Source organism: Strigops habroptila, chromosome 22, assembly GCF_004027225.2.
Source record: "Strigops habroptila isolate Jane chromosome 22, bStrHab1.2.pri, whole genome shotgun sequence".
NCBI lineage: Eukaryota > Metazoa > Chordata > Aves > Psittaciformes > Psittacidae > Strigops > Strigops habroptila.
Genome location: NC_044298.2, coordinates 251,142 through 271,170, shown reverse-complemented (window position 1 = coordinate 271,170; position 20,029 = coordinate 251,142). Strand labels below are relative to the sequence as shown.

The 20,029-nt window shown below is 53.6% G+C and overlaps 1 protein-coding gene across 9 annotated transcripts in view; it reads right to left on the bottom strand.

Moving 5' to 3' along the window:
* The window catches only part of MEF2D (myocyte enhancer factor 2D), an 89,944-nt gene that overhangs the window by 25,992 nt on the left and 43,923 nt on the right, over positions 1-20,029 (bottom strand). For all 9 annotated transcript variants that reach the window (XM_030473863.1, XM_030473861.1, XM_030473867.1 and 6 more), the window contains 3 exons: positions 9,861-10,138; positions 5,050-5,253; positions 94-231 (listed from right to left, as the gene is read on the bottom strand). In XM_030473863.1, coding sequence (XP_030329723.1) covers positions 94-231; positions 5,050-5,253; positions 9,861-9,914 — 396 coding nt within the window. In that variant the 5' untranslated portion in view covers positions 9,915-10,138. The remainder of the gene's footprint in view (positions 1-93; positions 232-5,049; positions 5,254-9,860; positions 10,139-20,029) is intronic.

The window sequence follows — 20,029 nt, the reverse complement described above, 5'->3', positions numbered from 1 at the left end:
GGGAGGAGGTTGGGGGGAAATCGAACAGAAGGAGAACAAAACAAAAGAAGAACATATAATGAAGGTTTTCCAGCCAAGGGGCACGGTACTTACACCATAGCGCTTGAAGAGGATATCCAGATCCTCGCTGCCTTTACGGTATTTATCCTCCATCAAGGGGCTCTGGTCTATCGAGTCATCGCCGTCGGGCTCCGGGCTGTCACAGCCGTTAAAACCTTTCTTTCTTAACGTCTGCAAACACAACCGGGACAGTTTGAGATCTGGGAGTGGGGATGGGGAACACGGGAAGCTGCCTGAGACGGGCAGGTCCCCCCCAAAACAGCCCCTGGACCAGAAAGATGACGACTTGCCCTTGCACAAATTCACCCCAAGACATCATTGACCTCAGTGGAGTTAAAGAGTCAAGATCCAGCCCTCGGGTTTTGACACCAGGCTGTCTCTAATTTAGGAATTACAACATGGGGAGGGAGGGAGGGAGGGAGGGAGGGATGGATGGATGGATGGATGGAGAGAAACTTCTTTGCTTTCAAAGGACCTGTTTATGCCAGAGCTGAATTTGGACCTGTACCAGCTCAGGCACATTCGTCACCTACAATTACTACAATGTCAAGGAGGGGAAATAAACTTTAATGATATCTGCTCTCCTGCTAAAAATAGGGAAAAACCTTCTTCCAAATAGGAAAATAAGGACCAAAACAATAAGCAAAGAGCAGCTTGCCCTGGCAAAAACCAGCTGGGTTCTAATGGGTGGCATTTTCCAAGTGCAACGGTACCACAGCAAGAGCATCGCAGCAAGAGCATGGCATGGGTGACACAGGGGGGTGACAGTGACAACACCCAGGCAGCAAATCCCACACCAGGCCCAGGCTGCATGAGCAGCAAAGGGGCAGAGAGCTATTGATGTGGCACCTCCTCCGTTAACAGGAGCCTGGTAATCACATGCACAGTGGAAACCCCAAAAGTTCCTCTTTCGAGCGCAGTAGCCAATTTGCAGATTGTGTTACACATGCACATTTAATCATTCTATTTTCAAAATACCAAAAGCAATTAGATGTTATTATGGAACCATCACTTGCCAATTTAGGGGGGTTTTATTTAGAAGTCAAAGCTACAGAATTTCCTGGAAGTCTTGATCTCTTTTCATGCCAAATTCAGCAGGAGGAAAGAAAAAAAAAGAGCCTTGACAATTCTCCTCTTGTCTTCCTAAACAGCAATAAACATCAAGGCCAGGTTGGATGGGGCTTGGAGCAACCTGCTTTAGTGGAAGGTGTCCCTGCCCGCGGCGGAGGGTTGGAACTGGAGGAGCTTTAAGCTCCCCTCCAATCCAAACCATTCTGTGGTTCTCTGATCAGAACCGAACGGCTCTGCCTTTTCCCACTGGCCCTGCTTGGTGGATGCTTGCGCTGCGTGACACTGGTCAAGCAACAGGCACCAAACCCATCCCCCAGCTTCTTTTCCAGCTGAAGCTTTTCGCCCTATTTCCAGTTAAACTTACTCCTTCACAGACATCATTTGAACACTCACTACTTAGATATTATGAGCAATGGGGAGAAGTCCTCATCCACATCCAGCTCCACCAGTGGAGGGCCTGGTTCACTCTTGACCATGGTGGCATCTGAAGCCCCGTTTGGTGTTACTAATAATTCCTGCTACCTAATAATTAGTTCCTGTCCCTGGTCACAAACTTCATAAAATTAGTTATAACCTAATTGTCTTTGGGTCCGACACCCACAACCAAGTTCAGATCAGAGCATCCCGAGCTGTGACAAGTGGCGGCGGTGCCACCATCCCATAGAAAACCCACCAGCAGCCCCAGGAAACATCGAGCCAGTTGTGCACCGAGAGAAAAATCTCTCCTGGATGCTACAGGCAGCTGCCTGCAGGCGTGGAGGGGAGGAAGGGAAGGGAGATGGGCTCCAGAGCTGGCACAGCAGAGGATGGGGATGATCTGCAGTGTGGTGGGACAGGAAGCACCGGGCCCCAAGTCACAACATGTCATGAGCCAAAGCAAAATCTGCTGCTCCAAAGGAGGTTTGGGACAACAAAATGCCATTTCCAGCCATGTGAGCTGCTGGGGTTTTCATTTTTTTGGGATAAAATAATGTGTGTCCCACGTTTTCTGCTCTTTGACAAGATGATGTAAAAGGAAAACCATCCTGCTGGAGCGAGAACCAACCCCAGTCGTTCCTGTTTTCAGGATCTCTGCAAGGTCTTTTAGAAAAGAGCTTTCCTTCTCATTCCTCCTCATTCCCTTTACCAGGGGAAAAGCAGAAGCTGCAAAGAGGCATGAAACTTCTTTGTCACTGGGTTGCATCCAGAAGAACACCACTCTTCTCCCATATAAAAGAGATTTAAAATCAATTCCTTCACAGCAGAAGGTTTTCAAAGAAAACCAGGGTGAGAACTTCACATGGCAAAGAAACTCCACTCATCACCTACCCATCTCCCTGCCACCCTCAGGCCCCCCCATTCTATCGGGTGTACCCTTCATGGCAGGACCCGCTGCAGGTCCCGCTCTCCCAGGCGATGTTCCTGCTCCCATGATCCCAGCTCATATGGGAACAGATTTCTAACCCGAAGAGGGTGAGAGAGCAGCAGGAAATGCAGAACATGTGAGAGGAAACGATGCTCAACCAGGATGTGGTTGACTTCCCTTAGAGGAGGGGGACTCAACCACCCCAGGCCTTCGGGAAGTCTGGATAAGGATAAGGATGAGGATGAGGATGAAAACACGGCACCGGCAGCTGCATTTGCACTTCACTGCCTCCCCAGCATCCTGCGCAATGCCTGATTTTTAGCACTCTGAGGAATGACAACCCCAGGAATTAGGGAAATATCAGCCCTCCCCATGACATTCAGTCAAGGAAAGAAAGGAGAGACACTGCTGTGTGGCTTTAACTGGCTCTGGAGCATCCCCATGCCCGGGTTGCTCTGTTCTCATCCACGTCCCTTATCACAAACCGGCACGTCAGGCGGGCTGCGAGGAAACGAGAAGCGACAGCGAGGAGCAAAGCCGGCGTGATCCCGGCACGTGGCCCCCAGCGTGCCTGTCTGGGGGCCTCAGCTGTCCCCCGCCTGATTAAGGAAACCCCCCTCTCTGCATTAAGAGAGATTTGCTCTGACTTAAAAGCTTCCAACGGCCAGGACTTTGCCGGGCACAGAGAGAGCCGCAGGGGTTTGCGTGGCTGAATCCCACTGCTGCCAATCCCCAGCACAGCGGAGGCACGGAGGTGTCCCCACAGGGGATGCCATAGAGCTATGGAATAGAACCAGACTGGTTTTGGTTGGAAGGGACCTTAAAGCTCCTCCAGCTCCAATCCCCTGCCATGGGCAGGGACACCTTCCACTAGAGCAGGTTGCTCCAAGCCTGTGTCCAACCTGGCCTTGAACACTGCCAGGGATGGGGCAGCCACAGCTTCTGTAAATGCTCGTTGCTGGGGAAGTTTCAAGGATGCAAAGATGCACTTGGAGGAGTCACGTTCAACTGGGAGTCACCAAGAAGGGGGATTGAAATCAGCACCAGGAGCAGGAATGGTCTGAGCAACCCTAACCCTGCTCCAAGACGAGATGAGGACAAGGAGGGATGCTTGAGCAGCCTCAAAACCTGCCTCCACCCCAGTGGGTTTCACTCCAAGGAGGCTCTTCCAACAAGACATGCCGAGCCCGGCATGTTTGGGCTCTTTTCCTTGCCATCCACCAATATCCTTCCGCTCCCGATGTTTCTCTCCTCAGCTTTGGATGCGGATCCAGCTTTTCATGTGGTGCAAACACAGTATTTCTTTGGGTGCCAAGGACTGTGTGTAACTTGTCGGCTTGGGAGTGTTTGCAGCTTGGACCATAAGGGAACAGAGAACGCTGCCCAAAATGTTTACGGTATTTTTAGGCCAAGACAAATCTGTTCGACGCCATGAGCGCCGCAGTCGGAGCATCCCCGAGATGCTGGATGAGACGGCGCTGATGAGCAGGCAGGGAGCGGTGCTGGAACAACCCCGGCATGTGCACAGTGGATGGGCACTGCCTGGCTCAAAGAGGCCAAAAAGGGACAATTCAGAACCATTTCTATGGCCCCTCCACAACCAGGTGCTGGCAGATGAGGCGCCAAACCCCGACGAGGGCAGGCAAGAGCTGCTGGATGCTTGGTCATAGCCACGGCCATGTTGGTGGGAACCAATGAGGTGAAAACCTGAATCCAAACCTCTCAAAAAGACACATTTCATGGAGAAAACAAAAAAAAAAAAAAGCAGGATTTAGGAAGGAAGTTGTTTGGTTTTTCCTTCTTCATGAAATCAAAGCCCAAGTGCTCTGCCCGAGACACACCAAAGGGATTCCAAGGCCCAAGTGGCAGGAGAAGCCGATTCCTCCAGCAGTGCTTTGACATGAAGCTTTATGCCATGTGAGCTCCAAGTCTTTCACCCACCCAGGGCCCTCTGTGGGGCGGTGCTGCTCCGCTCCATCCCTACCGACTCCACAGGGGTTAATTTACGCCACCCTGGAATGTCAGTGATTAGCCAGCCAAGGGCTGATCAGATTGGACTCACCATCCTTGGGAGATCCCCAGACTGCAGCTGGACAAGTCTTGAGCAACCCCATCTACACATGAGGGTGGCCGTGCTCTGAGCAGGGGTTGGACCACAGGCATCCAAAGGTGCCTCCCAACCGGAATTACTTTGTGGTTCAGCCACTGGTGCCCTCCTACAACCTCACCATGTGCCTCTGAAACAACAGACAGGGGTAACATCACCAGGTACCCCATTGCAGCAACCCTGGGAGATGCCTCCAAAACTCCATGTTTTGCCTGGACCACAGAGCAATTTTATGGCACTAGATCAACACATAACTCGAGACAGCTTCAAACTCTACAACCCAGAACCAAGTCTTTTCTTAGGCTGGACCAAAACCATGCCAAATCAGGCTGGCACCAAGTCTTGGAGATCTGCTTACTCCCATCCCCATCCAGCACCGACCTCCTGCATCCATCCGGCTGCGGTGCCAGACCTGGCGCTGGCTCCACCACCACGGCAAAGCCAGGACAAGGATGGGTGACCTCACCTCGATGATGTCCGCGTTGGTCCGGCTCTCGTGGGGCTCGTTGTACTCGGTGTACTTGAGCAGCACCTTGTCCATGTCGGTGCTGGCATACTGGAACAGCTTGTTGGAGTGGTTGAAGATGATGAGGGCGATCTCGCAGTCGCACAGGACGCTCAGCTCATAGGCTTTCTTCATCAAACCGAACTTGCGCTTGGTGAAGGTCACCTGAAAGCAAGAACCATGGTCAGGAGCCATCCCCACGCTGCCACGGACCCGAAACCTCCCAGAGAAAACTGGGATGACCATTGGAGGCAGAACAAAAGGAAGAGGAGGGCAGAGGGAATCTTCTCTCCTCAGTTTCCCCAACTGGACAACACACTCCAAGCTCTCCTCTCCCACCTCCCTCTTCCAACCAGTTCCTATCGCTGCCTATTTCAGGCTCCTCCAAAGGCAGACACTTTACAAGCACAGAGATGATTATCAGCGTTGGAAATCATCACATCTTGCCAAATCAAGAGCAAATGAATTGCAGCCCCCCCCCCGCCAGCATTGCTGCCATCTGTCCGGGGGCTGCGTGGCGCTGGGTGTTCATCAAGTTGAACATTCAAGCACTGGAGATCTCATCCTCACTCACTGCAGTAGTGCTGTGAGCACCCAACCCTGTGTGCCATGAGAGGGGGGCTCAGTCAACCCGAAGCTGCTCCACACCACCCCACCCCAGCCCCGACCCGCTGTCATTAGAGCTGTCAGCTAATGAGGCATCTTCTGCCAGTCTGATGATAAGAGTCATAGAATGGTTTGGATGGAAGGGACCTTAAAGCTCCGCCAGCTCCAAGCCCTGCCACAGGCAGGGACACCTTCCACTAGAGCAGGTTGCTCCAAGCCCCTGTGTCCAACCTGGCCTTGAACACTGCCAGGGATGGGGCAGCCACAGCTTCTCTGGGCACCCTGTGCCAGCGCCTCAGCACCCTCACAGGGAACAACTTCTGCCTTATCTCCAACCTGAACTTCCCCTGTTTCCGCTTGAACCCATCACCCCTTGTCCTATCGCTCCAGTCCCTGATGAAGGTCCCTCTCCACATCCTTGTAGCCCCCTTCAGACACTGGAAGCTGCTGTGAGGTCTCCACGCAGCTTCTCTTCTCCAGGCTGAACAGCCCCAGTCTTCTCAGCCCCAATCTTCTCAGCACTATGGGAGGTGCTCCAGCCCCTGCTCATCCTCCTGGCCTCCTCTGGACTTGCTCCAACAGCTCCATGTCCTTCTTATGCTCGGGACAGCAGAACTGAGATCCCTGCGAGCTGGCTGGGGGATGAGGACAGAGCTGGGTGCAGGCTCCAAAACACTCCCCAGGTGCCAGACAGATGCTGGGCTGCATTTCCCAGCCAAGGCTCCTAACAGGACCCAGCTGGTGGGGAAGGAGCTGGTTTGGGCTTTCCACCCTGGCTGCTAAAGATCCCTCAGTCCCCGCAAGGAACACATGCACCGCACTTGACCAATGCCCTCTTAGCAAATGAAACAAAGGAAAATAAAGGCAGGAGAGTCAGTGCTTTGCTTTAGGCATCACTCTCAGGGTGAAGCAGCAGCCTGGGGAAGGGCTGGAGATGAAGCCGAGATGCCCTCGGGTGCTGCATCCCTCACCGCTCCCTTGCCGTGCATGGGAGAGCTCAACCTCACTTTGGGCCTCCACCACAGCATCGATTTTGCAGCTGAACAGCTCTAATTTGCAGTGTTGAGGGAGGAGAGTCTATTGCCTTCGCTCAACTCAAGCTTGGATAAGCTGTAACACCACCAAGAGCTTCACCTGGAGCTTCCCCATCCACACTGGTGGTGACCGGCAGCATCCCGCCTGCACCCAGCACAGAGCATCCCTCAAGCAGCAGCCGCATCCCTCTGTGCAGCGGGAGGGCAGAGCAGGGGCAGCACTGGGCACACACGGCCTGTCCTTCCCCACCATCATCCAGAGATGATTAAGCAGTAACGAGATTGGGCTCTAATCTTCTCATCCCTTGGGAAGCGCAGGGCTGGCCCCACGTGCCACATGCGCCCGCTCTCAGCATGGTCGGGCTGCAAGCACCAGTGCTCACACTGCCGGTGTCCCCCTGCCTGGTGGCATCCAGGACCTCTCGGCCACCCAGAATCCCTGCTGGTGGGTGCTGGCCCTGGCTGCTCGCAGGGCTGAGAGGAAAACACACGGTGTCACCACCAGGACAGAGGAAAAGCTGAGGGTGGTTGTTCCTGCAGCATCCGGTGCTGGGGACACCTCACCAAAATCCACCTTGCTGGGCACCATGAGGCCCCTTGGCCACCAAGAATCATGGAATCAGCTGGGTTGGAAAAGACCTTTCAGCTCATCCAGTCCAACCGTTCCCCAGCACTGCCAAGGCCACCACTAACCCATGGCACTGAGGGCCTCGGCTACACGGGGTGTGAACACTTGCAGGGCCGGTGACTCCAGCCCTGCCCTGGGCAGCCTGTTCCAATGCCTGAGCACCCTTTGGGGAAGGAATTGTTCCTCAGCTCCATCTAAACCTGCCTTGGTGCAGCTTGAGGCCGTTTCCTCTTGTCCCATCCCTTGTTCCTTGGGAGAGGCAATTGGATGTTGCCACAGCATGCAAACAAGGGGGCAGGTGTTGGCCATGAAGACTAGAAACATGGTTTGGACATTGTTGTAGAATCATAGAACGGGTTGGGTTGGAAGTGACCTTAAAATCATTCAGTTCCAACCCCCTGCCATGCGCAGGGACACCTCACACGAGACCATGTCACCCAAGGCTCTGTCCAACCTGGCCTTGAACACTGCCAGGGATGAAGCATTTACCACTTCTTTTTCGTCCTGGAGCAATGAAGGAGAGCATGGGGTTACCTGCCCAAAATCAACCAACAACCTGAGCTGAGCCAAGTAGAACCCAAAGCACTAAATCATCCCTCTATGGACAAGGGGTTATTCCCTCTGCAGGCAGGAACAGGGTGGAGGAACATCCTTCTGTCTTGGTATGCATGCTTCTTGCAGAGAAAAGCAAAGACTTGCCATTTAGTCAGTACCAACACACAAAAGCATCAGCCAACGCCGCCTTGCACATGTCCCTGTGACCTGAGACAGAAACCCCAAACCTTCCCCTACATCCATGCATGAGTCTCATCTAGAAGAATTAACCTTCTAAGTCTAAGAGGGTAATCAAATCTCATGCTTCAGGGCATAAGCTGATCACCAAAGGGGTCAGGAAGGAATTACTGCCCCACACTAGCAGGGGATTTTTGCCTTTCCCCTGATGTAGACCATATTGGTCGCTGCCAGAGTCAGCAGGCTGGCCCTGAACGACTGATGGTCTGATCTGTTATGGCAAATCCTCTCCAGTAATTCCTTTAATGACATTAGTGACTCTTACTTGCTCTCCTCCCCTGGTTTTGGCTTCTGCTGTCATTCTGGTCTCCCCTGTGTGGGCTCATGGTCCATGCACCCATGGGAGGCAAGGCCCAGGGTGAGAGCAGGGTCGGACTCACTGACGCTGTAGGTTGGGTGCAAGATGCATGGGAAGAGCTTCACCTCGCAGTGAAGGCTTTGGAAAGCTCCTGTTCACCCTTTACTCCTGAGTGTCCTTCAGTCCTGCCCCATCCCTGGCAGTGTTCAAGGCCAGGCTTTCCTGAAGCTCCAGCAACAGGGCTCGGCTGTGCCATCAACCTCCAGCATTACCAAATACCTTCTGGTCATCTGAACTTCTACTGGGGCTTCAAGAGCTGCAAATCCCTCTCCCCGCTGTGCAACGTTGGCCAGTGCTGCCCCATAAAACACACTCCAGCTTTGTTACTAACCCCATTCCCTTCTAATTACGGGAATAAGCAGTGCCATGAGCAACTGGGAGATTATCAAAAAGCATTTTATGCCCATCCCCCAGCCCTAATGAAGAAAACCTGCAATTTCCTCTTGTTTTGCTGTGAAGCAATAAAGCAGTTCATCCAACGCTGGTATTCGCCCCTTTTGAAGCATGAGAATATAGAAACAATCTTGTTTTCCGGAATAAAAGCAGGAGAAAAAGTGGGGCAGCCCAAACTGGGGCATCGGCAGCAGTGGCTGCACTGAAGGCAGAGGCTTGGATGTGCTGAGCCTGACTCAAGGACCGCAGGAAGCCACGGAGCAAAGGGATCCGCCTGGAAGTCTTGTGGTTATGGCAAAATACAGCGGTGGAGTCACCCAGAGCAAACCTGCTGCGGCCAAATGCTGCCACCCAGCTGGTCCGGCCCAAGAACACAAGCATTAGGGAGAAATCTGTTCGGTTCTCTTCATCTTTGAGATACACACGTGTATCTCTACACATGCGTATCTCTACACATGCATGTCTAGGGCTTGGCTTCAAGGGAGCCCAAGGGGAAAAGAAACCTGGATCCATCTGAGTTTTCAATTGAGAAAAAAAAAAAAAAAAAAAAAAAAAGGAATAATTTGGGCTGTTTGCATCCCAAAAAAATGGAGACGTGTTGTGGCTGTTTTTCATTGGAAAAACCTCATGGAAAATGTCAACTGAAACAGATTTTCTGCAAGACACACGAAAAAGAAAAGGGAACTCAGCGGAGAAGATACTTTCTTCTGGAAAAGAGCTTAGATGGAAACGGTGTGAGGAGCTCCAGGATGAGGAGCAACGCCTGGGCAGGGCAGCAGCGGTGCTGGGATCCGCCTGGATCTGGCCCCGAGGCTGGGTTTCTGCTTATTTTTATGGGCTGGGCACAAAAAAAAGGCAGCAGTTGGCTCCAAATGGGTCATTTTGAAGCAGAACCCTTCCAATCCCCAATGGGAGGCGAGTGGGTGAGGAGGGAGGGGAGAGGTGAAGGGAAAGCACCCACCTGCCGATTGCGCTCGTCCGTGATCCGCTGGATCTGGATCTTTTTTCTCCCCATCTTCTCTGGAAATCCTCACCACAGCCGGGATGACTTCACTCCAGGGGAGGGGAAGCGGAACCCCCTGTTAAAACGCTTTCATGAACGGGTGCGGGGAGGTTTTGGTTCAATATGAAAAACAACCCCCAAAAAAGGCTGTGTCGGGTGGCTGCGTGCTCAGTTCATGGTACCCTCCTGTGCGGCCGGGTCCTGCGGGGCTGAGCTCTCAGCGGCTGCTCAGGAACCTGTGCAAGGACAGAGACAAGAGTGAGACCCTCTGGCCCCAAACCCCATCCAGGATCCGGCGTCCTCCCCATCACTGGCATTGCTCCAACCCGCCAGCCCAGGGGAGTCTCTGCTCCATCCTCCTGCCCAGCTTGGGGCCAGGAGGGGTTTCATAGACTCAGAGAATCCCAAACTAGTTTGGGTTGAAGGGACCTTAACGCTCCTCCAGCTCCAGCCCCTGCCACGGGCAGGGACACCTTCCACTAGAGCAGGTTGCTCCAAGCCCCTGTGTCCAACCTGGCCTTGAACACTGCCAGGGATGGGGCAGCCACAGCTTTTCTGGGCACCCTGTGCCAGCGCCTCAGCACCCTCACAGGGAAGAGCTTCTGCCTCAGAGCTCATCTCAATCTCCCCTCTGGCAGGTTAAAGCCATTCCCCTTCTGTCCCCATTGAAGCCGGGTCATGGGGAGCTTCTCACCCAACACCTCCAAGTCCTTCTCCTCATGTCTGCTCCATCCAGTCTCCCCCAGCCTCTGTTTGTGCTTGGAATTGCCCTGACGCAGCTGCAGCCAGGCTGCATTTATCCAACCTGGTCTCCAATCACCCCAAGGATGGAGCCCAAAACCGCCCGCGCTGCAGGACACGTGTGGGCTGGACACAGCGATGCTCATCGAGGAGGAGGAGACGACAGCACCGAGCCTGTGAATCATTATCCCTCTGTGAGACTCCAGGCTTTTTTTTCCCTTTAATAAAGTCAGAAGCAGCCGAGTGGCTGGTGATTAACTTGGGCAATTTAAATCCGTCTCCAATTCCTGCATTAATCTTCAATTGGGAATTTTAAAAAGTCTTTATTTGATTACTTTTAATATATATATATATAATCAGGCACAGAAACCTACTTCTTACGGGCGAGAGGAAGAAGGACTTCAAAGAAAGCCAGGGCAGCCCAGGGTTCAACAGCAGCCAGATACTGGTTGTTTCCACTGACTGTGTGGATTGAACTTGGGGGTATCTTTGCTCTACACCCTGTCCCCAAAGGGGTGAGAGCTGCATGTCCCAGGAGCCCCACATGCTCCTTCCTCAGCCTCACTCCATGATTCCGCACTGGATAATGGGACGGGGGCTCAGCGTTCCCCAGCACTCGCATCCCTGGATGCTGGATGTACCTGGATGCACCAAGGCACTGACCAACACAACTCCCCAGCCCCATTCCAGCCCATTTTTCCAGCACGCACTGCATTGCAGCAAGGGGGATAAAAGGGAAACCCACCAGTTCATTCTTCCACAGGGATGTTTTCCTCCTGGTTCTCTCTCCAAGTGGCCGGATAAGGGCAGCGATAACATTGCATTTAAGGGAAGGGTGTCCCATGCCAAGACACAGGCAGAGGGAAAAGCCAGTCCCAAAAGAGCCTCCTATCTGCCTCCACTTGGCAGCCCCCAGCCCTTGGTCATTACCAAAAGCATGGGGAAAAAAGGCTTTTTCTACTCGTCCCATCATCCCAAATTCACCCGCAGCATCTGTGCCCCAGCTCCTCCTGCTCCTCTCCCACCCCAGAGCACGGAGCCCCCCTGGACCTCACTGAAGCCCCTCAGGGACCTTGACCCCATCCTTCGCCTCCTCATCGGACCATGCTGCGACAACGAACAAGACCTGATGGTCTCACTCCCACACTTCTTTTTTGGGGGTTCACAGAGTCATGTGAGTCACTTCATCTTGTTTTCTGCTTTTTTTGGGGATTATTGCATCGTGCATCATGTTCCGTGGTTCAGTGCTGGTTCAGGCAGCCAAAAGGCAAATGGGGAGACTTATCCCCTCCTGACATCCATAATTTGCCTTCTAGGGAAGATGAACCATGGGGAGCCCAGGAAGGAGACTGGAGAGAAAAAGGGCAGCAAAAATCCCTCTTTTTCCTCTCATAAATCCCACCAGGAATACTCTTGGCAAGGACAAACCATACAGGGATGGTATTTGCTACTTGAATCATTATTTCTCCAAACTGGTGAGTGTTTGCCCTCCCAGCAGCAAATGGGAGGGACAAGCAGCACTGATGCCATGGGGGATGCTGAGCTGGTGCTGGGAGGATGCCCTTCAGCTGCTTCTTCCCATCCCTCTGTAGGTAGCCTCAAAAGGGCCAGTCCCAGAGCATCAGCAACCTCAGAGCATCACTGGTCCTAGAGCATCGCCAGTCCCAGAGCATCATCGGTCCTAGAGCATCACCAGTCCCAGAGTACTGCCAGCTCCAGAGCATTGCCAGTCCCAGAGCACCACTGGTCCCAGAGCACCACTGCTGAGCCTGGCACCAGTGAGCAGGGGATGAAGGCACCAGGCTGCCACAAGAACATCCCCCAAAGGTTGATGATACAGGAGGAGCCCAAAGGAAAACAAGGATTTTTGTTTCATCCATCCAGGGTGTCCACTTGGCATTTCCACCACCATAAGCCCACGTGGGAGAGAGTGTCCAGAGCCCCAAGGCTGGGGGCTGAGGCGAGGATTTCACAAGCACGGAGAAGATTTGGCAGAGGAGGAACTTTCTGCCCCGTCTGCTTTGCAGCTTTTCCCTTTGGAGCTGCCATTTCTTTAAACTGGCTGCAGAATATTCACCTTCACCATCTTCAAAACCACCAGCAGCAGCGCGAAGCAGCAACAGCTCCACATCCGGACCCAAGGCAAGATGCTAATTCTTTCCTTGTGCTGCAGCTCTTGGACAGAGAAACCCTCTGAAAAGACGGCAGATTTACTGTCCAAACCAGAGAGGAACTCTCCAGAAGCAACAATAAACACTGGAGAACAACGGGCAGTAAATTTAAACTGAGTGAAAGGAAACATATTTTAACACAATTTGGTTGTGGGACTTCTTCACAGGATGCTCTCATGGCCAAAAGAGTTAGGAAAAGAGATGGGATGTTTGTAAGGATGAGGAGAAAATCCCGGCGCTGCACATCCCTGCCCCAAGCTTCACACAACCTGGTGCTTCTTACGTGGGAGTGGTGGCATTGAAAGCACATTCCCCTCCCTGTGTCACAAATAAACCAAGGTGTTTTGATACAAATCACCTTTTTCGACCACCAGACCACATTCCTCACACTGCTCTTGAATGCCAACTCCTGGGTCCTCATCATGCTGCCTGGATGGGGACCACTGTCTCAGCCTTGGGGTTTGTCAATGCTGGAAAGTCCCCTGCAGGAAAAAGGGGACTTAACAACACTTGGCTTGTCACCGTGGGGAGAAAAGGAGCTGGCCCTTTGATGCTCTCCATCCCTCTCCCCTGCATAGGAAGGAAAACACCTACAGCAAGTGCTGTCCATGGATGGGATGAAAAGGAGGGATGGAGAAAAGCACAGCACTGTTTGCTGCCCTCCAAACTCATCCAACAGATGGGATTTCAAACTCCCCCTTTTCCTCTTCATGTTCCTGGTGTTGGAGTTTTGGGGTGGGTTTATGCAGTTTTAGGTCGTTTTTCTCCCCACACCATGTTTTTCGAGGCAGGTATGCTCACACTTCCTGCCCAGGTGGCTGTTTCAGAAGTCCCACCACAGGCTCGAGTTTCTGATCAGCATCTGCGAGCCCAAGAAACCTGGAAAACCTCCTGCCCCCCTGCCCACCACACCGGCACTGCCACCGCGTGCTCGGATCCAGCCCAGAAGCAGCCACTCTGCACCAAGCACCAGGGCAAGAACCTCCAGAGCTCCTTTTCCCCCACCAGCAAATTACTCCACTACCACATCAAATCATCGGGATGACCCAGGACCGTCCTCTGTGATCAGATGGAATTTAAGCACCCAAAGGTACATATTGTCAAGCACCCAGAGCAGAGCTGCTCCCTCCCTCAACCTGCTGCTCATGCTCTGGGGGTGCAGCACAGCACACGGTGGGGTTCTGGGCCGGGTCATGGGGAGTTTCTCATCAACCAACAGCCCTAGGTCCTCCTCCTCAGGGTTCCATCCATTCTCCACCCAGCCTGTGTTTGTGCTTGGGATTTTCCATTCCCACACGAAGGACCTGGGTGACACTAAAAGACACTAGAGAATCTCTGCAGCCCTGTAAGGCAGACGGGCTTGGCCAAAATGTGACCCAATGCCGTCCTGAACCAGGTTTGGGATGGCTCAAATACCATGAGGCCGGGCTGGGGCCAACTCAGGCACCCACAGCCTCCCCTCCATGATGTCTCCATCCCCAGTGGTACCCGTCTCCATGGTGACCATCTCCATGCAACCACTGAGCATCTCAGCTGCTCCACCACCGCAGCACAGGGACTTTTGACAAGGGTCTGTAGGGACAGGACAAGGGGAATGGCTTTAACCTGCCCGAGGGGAGATGAAGACGAGCTCTTAGGCAGAAGCTCTTCCCTGTGAGGGTGCTGAGGTGCTGGCACAGGGTGCCCAGAGAAGCTGGGGCTGCCCCATCCCTGGCAGTGTTCAAGGCCAGGTTGGACACAGGGGCTTGGAGCAACCTGCTCTAGTGGAAGGTGTCCCTGCCCGTGGCAGGGGGCTGGAGCTGGAGGAGCTTTAAGGTCTCTTCATCCCAACCCAGTCTGTGAAATTCAGCGTTGCCCCAGGGAAGGAATGAGAAGCATCAGGACAGAGGCAGCCCATTAGCACCCGCATCCCTCTCTCTGCCCTCCACCCCCTCGCGCTCGCGCGCCTATGACTATCACAGCAATTAACACACTTGCTAATTAACTCTGAGCAGGTGCTGGTTAACTCTGTGCTGAGTAATTCAGAGCCGGCTCCAAGCAAATTGCTTTCAATTGGAGCGACGGGTGAGGGAGCAGAGTTGGCATTTTGCAACTGGGGAAAGGAAGAGAAAGCAAAGAGGAATCTCAGCTGGGAGACGTTTTTACAAAACAAGGAATTTGGGGGTGCTGCATCCACAGCTCCAGGAGCTGGAGGGGGGAGGGCACGAGAGCTGCTCTCTCTTCCAAGTCTTTGTTTTGGGATTTTTTTAGCCACTACACACATTTCCCAGCTCTTTTCCCTATTTCTAAATGCTTTCCCCTTGGCACTGGAAGCAGCAGGGTTCTGTTTACCTTCTCTTTCCCGTTGCTTCTAAATAGCCCTGTATTTCTCCCTGTGTGCTTAAAGCCACTTAGACTTCTCATAGCCACTTTCTACAGCCATTTGCTATTTTTACTATACTTCTATTGCATCCCTTTTTAGTTGCCTCCTTACTAAAGTTAGCCCCGCCACGGCCGCTCCTCTTGAAGGTGAGGATATTAAGCTGTCCTTCCTTAAACCTCCACCTTGTAAAGCCTTGTGTGCTCCCAGCACGATGTCAGCTTAAATAAACCAAAACTCGGCTGCGCAGCTGCGAAGGGAAGATCAAAAAGCTGAATCCAAAAGCTTTAGGAAGACAAATCAAGGCAAATAAACGCATCCTTTCCAAAACTGGATTTTCCTTTCGAGCTCTGCACAGCCTTGATTTTCCCAGCATCTGCCCCTGCACTCACATCCTGCTTTCCAATCCTGTGCTGAAATACATAGGAGGGCCACAGTGGTGCCAAAATGTGGATGGGTTCATCACAGCACTGGTTCAAGGGGTGTTTTCCCCATCTCCATCCCCCAAAGTAGGCCAGCGCCACAGGGATGTCCTTGGCCACAGGGAAATCTGCAAAAGCAGCTCAAAGGACATTTGGAGGCTAGGGAAAAAAGGAAGGAAAAGAGAAAAGAAGAAAATCTCTCCTGTGAAGATGCTGAAAGGACCAAGGTGGCTCATCTTACAGAGGGGATGAATGGAGGGTGTCTGATAACAGCACAGAAAGTCCAAAATCAAAGGGATAAAAGCAGATGACAGCTATAGCAGCCCGTTCTGCCCAGGCACCAGATGCTCTTCCTTCAGGACAAACCCATCCTTTACCCAGGATTTGCAGGAATTCTTCCCAAAGATGGGGTTATCCTTATTTGGCTCCATCAAACCAAGGGGTGGCTCAGCATAATGGGTCCAAGCACTTTGGGATGAGGGGTCCTCCACACGAGGCATCCTTCCCCTGGCATCCAACAGCACCGATTCACCAAACCCAGCGCAGTGGGACCAACACTGCGGGGGGGCTCAGCGTTTAGCCACGGACAGAAACAACCTCAATAACATGCTGCACTGACACCTTCCCCATCTTGGAGCACCTCCAGGTGACGAGGACCATTGCAAGAGAGGTTCAGCACGCAACCGGTGGGCACGGGGGGTTATGAGGGGCAGGGTTTGTCCCATCTCTCTGCCCATGATAGGAGAAAGCCCACGCTGGGGCAATGCTGCTGTGCTGCAAAGCAGCCCGTGAGCTGAGCCTGCCATGGGAAGTGGTTTACACCCTCTGTGCTGCTGCCGAGCCCTCCACCACCCCGTGCTGGGGTGAGGGTGTTGAGGGAACCGGCTGAGCCAAGGAAGGGACCGATGATGCTCTGGAGGTGATGATGCTGGTTCAGCAGCGGGGAGAGTACCCCCATGCCCTGGTGCAATGCTCCCCACTGCACACACGCAGCTCTGACCATGGAAAGGGGTTGAGTGGAGGCATGACGTGGCACAAGAAGCAGCCTGGCAGCACCCATGCGATACTCAGACTCTCCTCGCGCTGCAGGAGAGCTTTAAGAGTCACTGCAAACAAAGCAGCAAAGCACAACCGAGGGCTCCAAACCTCAGCTTGAGGCTGCCCAGGTCCTGCCCCAGCACAAACCAACACAGCCGCTTCCCTGCCTGCCGACAGGGCTGGACTTCCCTCCCTTAAGGATATGGATTTAGCTCAAGTCACCTCTTGAACCCGACTGTTTAAGTTCAGTTCTTGCCTTCCTGTTTCTTTTCTCGCTGACGGCCAGGCCTGCCTTTTGTGACTTAATTGTTGTTTTTTTAACATATCCTCTCTGCTGACACCAAGCACTTTGAGTTTCCTTCTTGGTGGTTTCTGGATCTGCAGCGCTGGCTTCCTCCTCCTCTGCAGAGGGGGGGAAGAGCAACCTTCCCTAAAATCCAGAGTCTGCATCCATGTTAATGTTGCTCTTATCATAGAATCATAGAGTCACAGACTGGTTTGGGCTGGGAGGGAGCTTAAAGCTCATTCTGTTCCAGCCCCCTGCCACGGGCAGGGACACCTTCCACTAGAGCAGGTTGCTCCAAGTCCCTGTGTCCAGCCTGGCCTTGAACACTGCCAGGGATGGGGCAGCCACAGCTTCTCTGGGCACCCTGTGCCAGCGCCTCAGCACCCTCACAGGGAAGAGCTTCTGCCTCAGAGCTCATCTCAATCTCCCCTCTGGCAGGTTAAACCCATTCCCCCTTGTCCTGTCACTGTCCCTCTTATCCTACAAAGCCACTGGCGTGGTTCTTGCCATCACCAATGCAATCACTGATGGCCCAAACTGGCTTTGCTGTGGGATGGAGTCAGCCCCAGCACCCCAGAGGGATGCAGCAAAGGGGATTTGCACCCATAGAGGGATGTCCTTGGCACCACAGCGGGCAGCGAGCGCAGCCATGAAGGACTCCAACTCACCAGCTTAGCATTGTTTAGCACCTCTTTATCTCCAAACCAAGATCAAAACCGCACCAACATGCTAAAGTCTCCTCCAAAGCTTCTATTCTGGTTTCAGGATGATGCTATCTGGGTTCCTGTGTCGAGCCTCCAGATGCAGGCAGGGGGAGGGGAAGAGGAAGGCAGCCGAAACATGGCTCCGGAGCAAAGCTCCCGCTCAGAAACACAGCTGGAGCCTCCCTGGGGCCGAATCCTGCTCATCCGCAGCAAGTGCAAGCCCAGCGCCAAAGCCCCAATCCCTCCCACATGCCTGGTGCCTATGGGAAGGTCCCCACTTCCCCAGGATCAACAGCAAACCCAGCGGCTCAGGTCCTCCTGCCTGCGCAGGATCCATCCCGCCGGCTGCAGGTACAAACCTCAGGAGGCTCAGGAGAGCAGGAGTGAAGCTGGATTCAACCAGGTCCCTGAGGAATATGAACAAGACACATATATTCCCGACCCAGATTCGGGAAGCTCTCTGGAGAAAAGCAGATGCCAACCAGCTCTGCTGAGCTGTAACAAAACCACACGCCGTGCCAAGACCGGCAGAGTCTGGGGAGGGAGAAAGGCACATCCCATAGTGATGCCGGAGAGCCGGCATTTGCCTGTGCAAGGGCAGGGAGACAGGAAGGATTTGGAGGCAATTATTAAACTGGGGATGCCCAGAGAAGCTGTGGCTGCCCCATCCCTGGCAGTGTTCAAGGCCAGGTTGGACAGAGGGGCTTGGAGCAACCTGCTCCAGTGGAAGGTGTCCCTAGGAGAAGGGAGGCTGGGCAGCGCCACCAGGGAACCACCATCACCCCGTGCCAAGGCAAGGACACAGCTTCCTGGACAGCATCCCCTTTCCCTGGGACCAACCTCTTGCATGGAGCAGCCCTGTGCCACCTCCATCCATCCCCAGGGAGGAGCAGCCAGACCACACAGAGCCATTCCCCTTCCCTCCTATCCTCTATCCATCAGCAGCTCCAGAGCTGGAGGCCGGGGATAATTTTCCCCTCTGTGCTAAGTAGGGTTTTCTAAATGAAGGGAAGTGAGAGCCCATTATCCAGCTCCATCACCCACCCCACGGCTCCCTGCAGGGCATGAAATAACCAGCTGCCAGCTCCCCGTAGCCCCGCGCCGTGGCAATGAGATCGCAGCTTCCCCTGTCACTGTTGTCAGAGCAGAATTTAGATACCTGGTAATGAGGAGGTTTAATATGACAGATGAGAGGTTGACTCATTAAAAAAGAAAGGAGCAAGAAGGAGAGAGCTGAATCCGGGCTCGGATCCTGCGCTCAGAAATCAGGAGGTTGGCAAAGCTGTCCCCATGCTGTTAGGGAGCAGAAGCATGGAACGGTTGAGGGTTGGAAGGGATCTTAAAGCAGGTCTCAACCCCAAATCAGACTCCCAGTGGGGACTAGCACCAGCGCTGAGGCCACAGGGAGGAAAAGGAGGGATGGAGGAGCAGGACGTGGCTATAGTTTTGGGGACCACCAAGTCCTGCTCCCAACTGAGTGCCCCCCAAAACACAACACACCAAGAGGGAACAACTGCTGCCTTCAGCTCCTGCACCAGAGGTGGGATCCCACCACTGGGACAAAGGAACTGGGTCCCCAGGAGAGGCTCAGCAGTGTGAGGAGGAGGAAACCTTCCCTGCAGGGAATTTAGGGGCTCCCCTTGCAAGCGGATGGGATTCCCCGCAGTAGCACAGGGGACAACTCTCCCCGTGGTGGGTTTTACCCAGGGGAAACTCCATGAGACCCAACTGCTGCTCCGGACCATCCGTGAGAGTGATGGAAACTCACGGCAGCCCCACGGGACACAGTAGACAGTGGAGCTGTCCCAGGGGAAACATTCCTCCTCCCTCTCGTGTCCATGGGGATTGGGGATGCACACTCCACGGCCAGCACAGGGCATCCTGCTGTCACCTTTCCTTCACCCAAGGGCAGCATGGCACCAATCTCCATCCCCAGCCCTCGAGCATGTTCCCAAAGGCTCAGCCCTTCCCTAAGGGCCACCAAGACCTTTCAAACTGGCCATCCCAAACCACTTCTTGTTCTTTCTCCACTCCCGAGCTCTGGTGAGTAAGAGCAGCAATGCCCAAGGTCACAGTGCTGCTGGTCTTATTTGCATCTCCTGACTGCTAAACCACATCCACGCCCAAAGCAAGTCTAAAGATGTGAAGGCAATGTAGAAGCAGATGTTGCTCCTGCATTGCCCCATCCCACACTCAGGTCAGGGTTTCACTCCTAGGCTCCCAGGCAGCGAGCACTGGTGTCCTCAGGGCCTGCAGGGTCCAGCATGTGTGCCGAGGAGCTGGTGAAGCCAAGAGCTTCCCATCACTGGGAAGGGGATGGGAGTCACCAGCTCCTCTGGACCACTAGAAGAAGGATATGAACTTAAGCAAACTCAAGCTTATGAACATAACTCAAGCAAATGAACT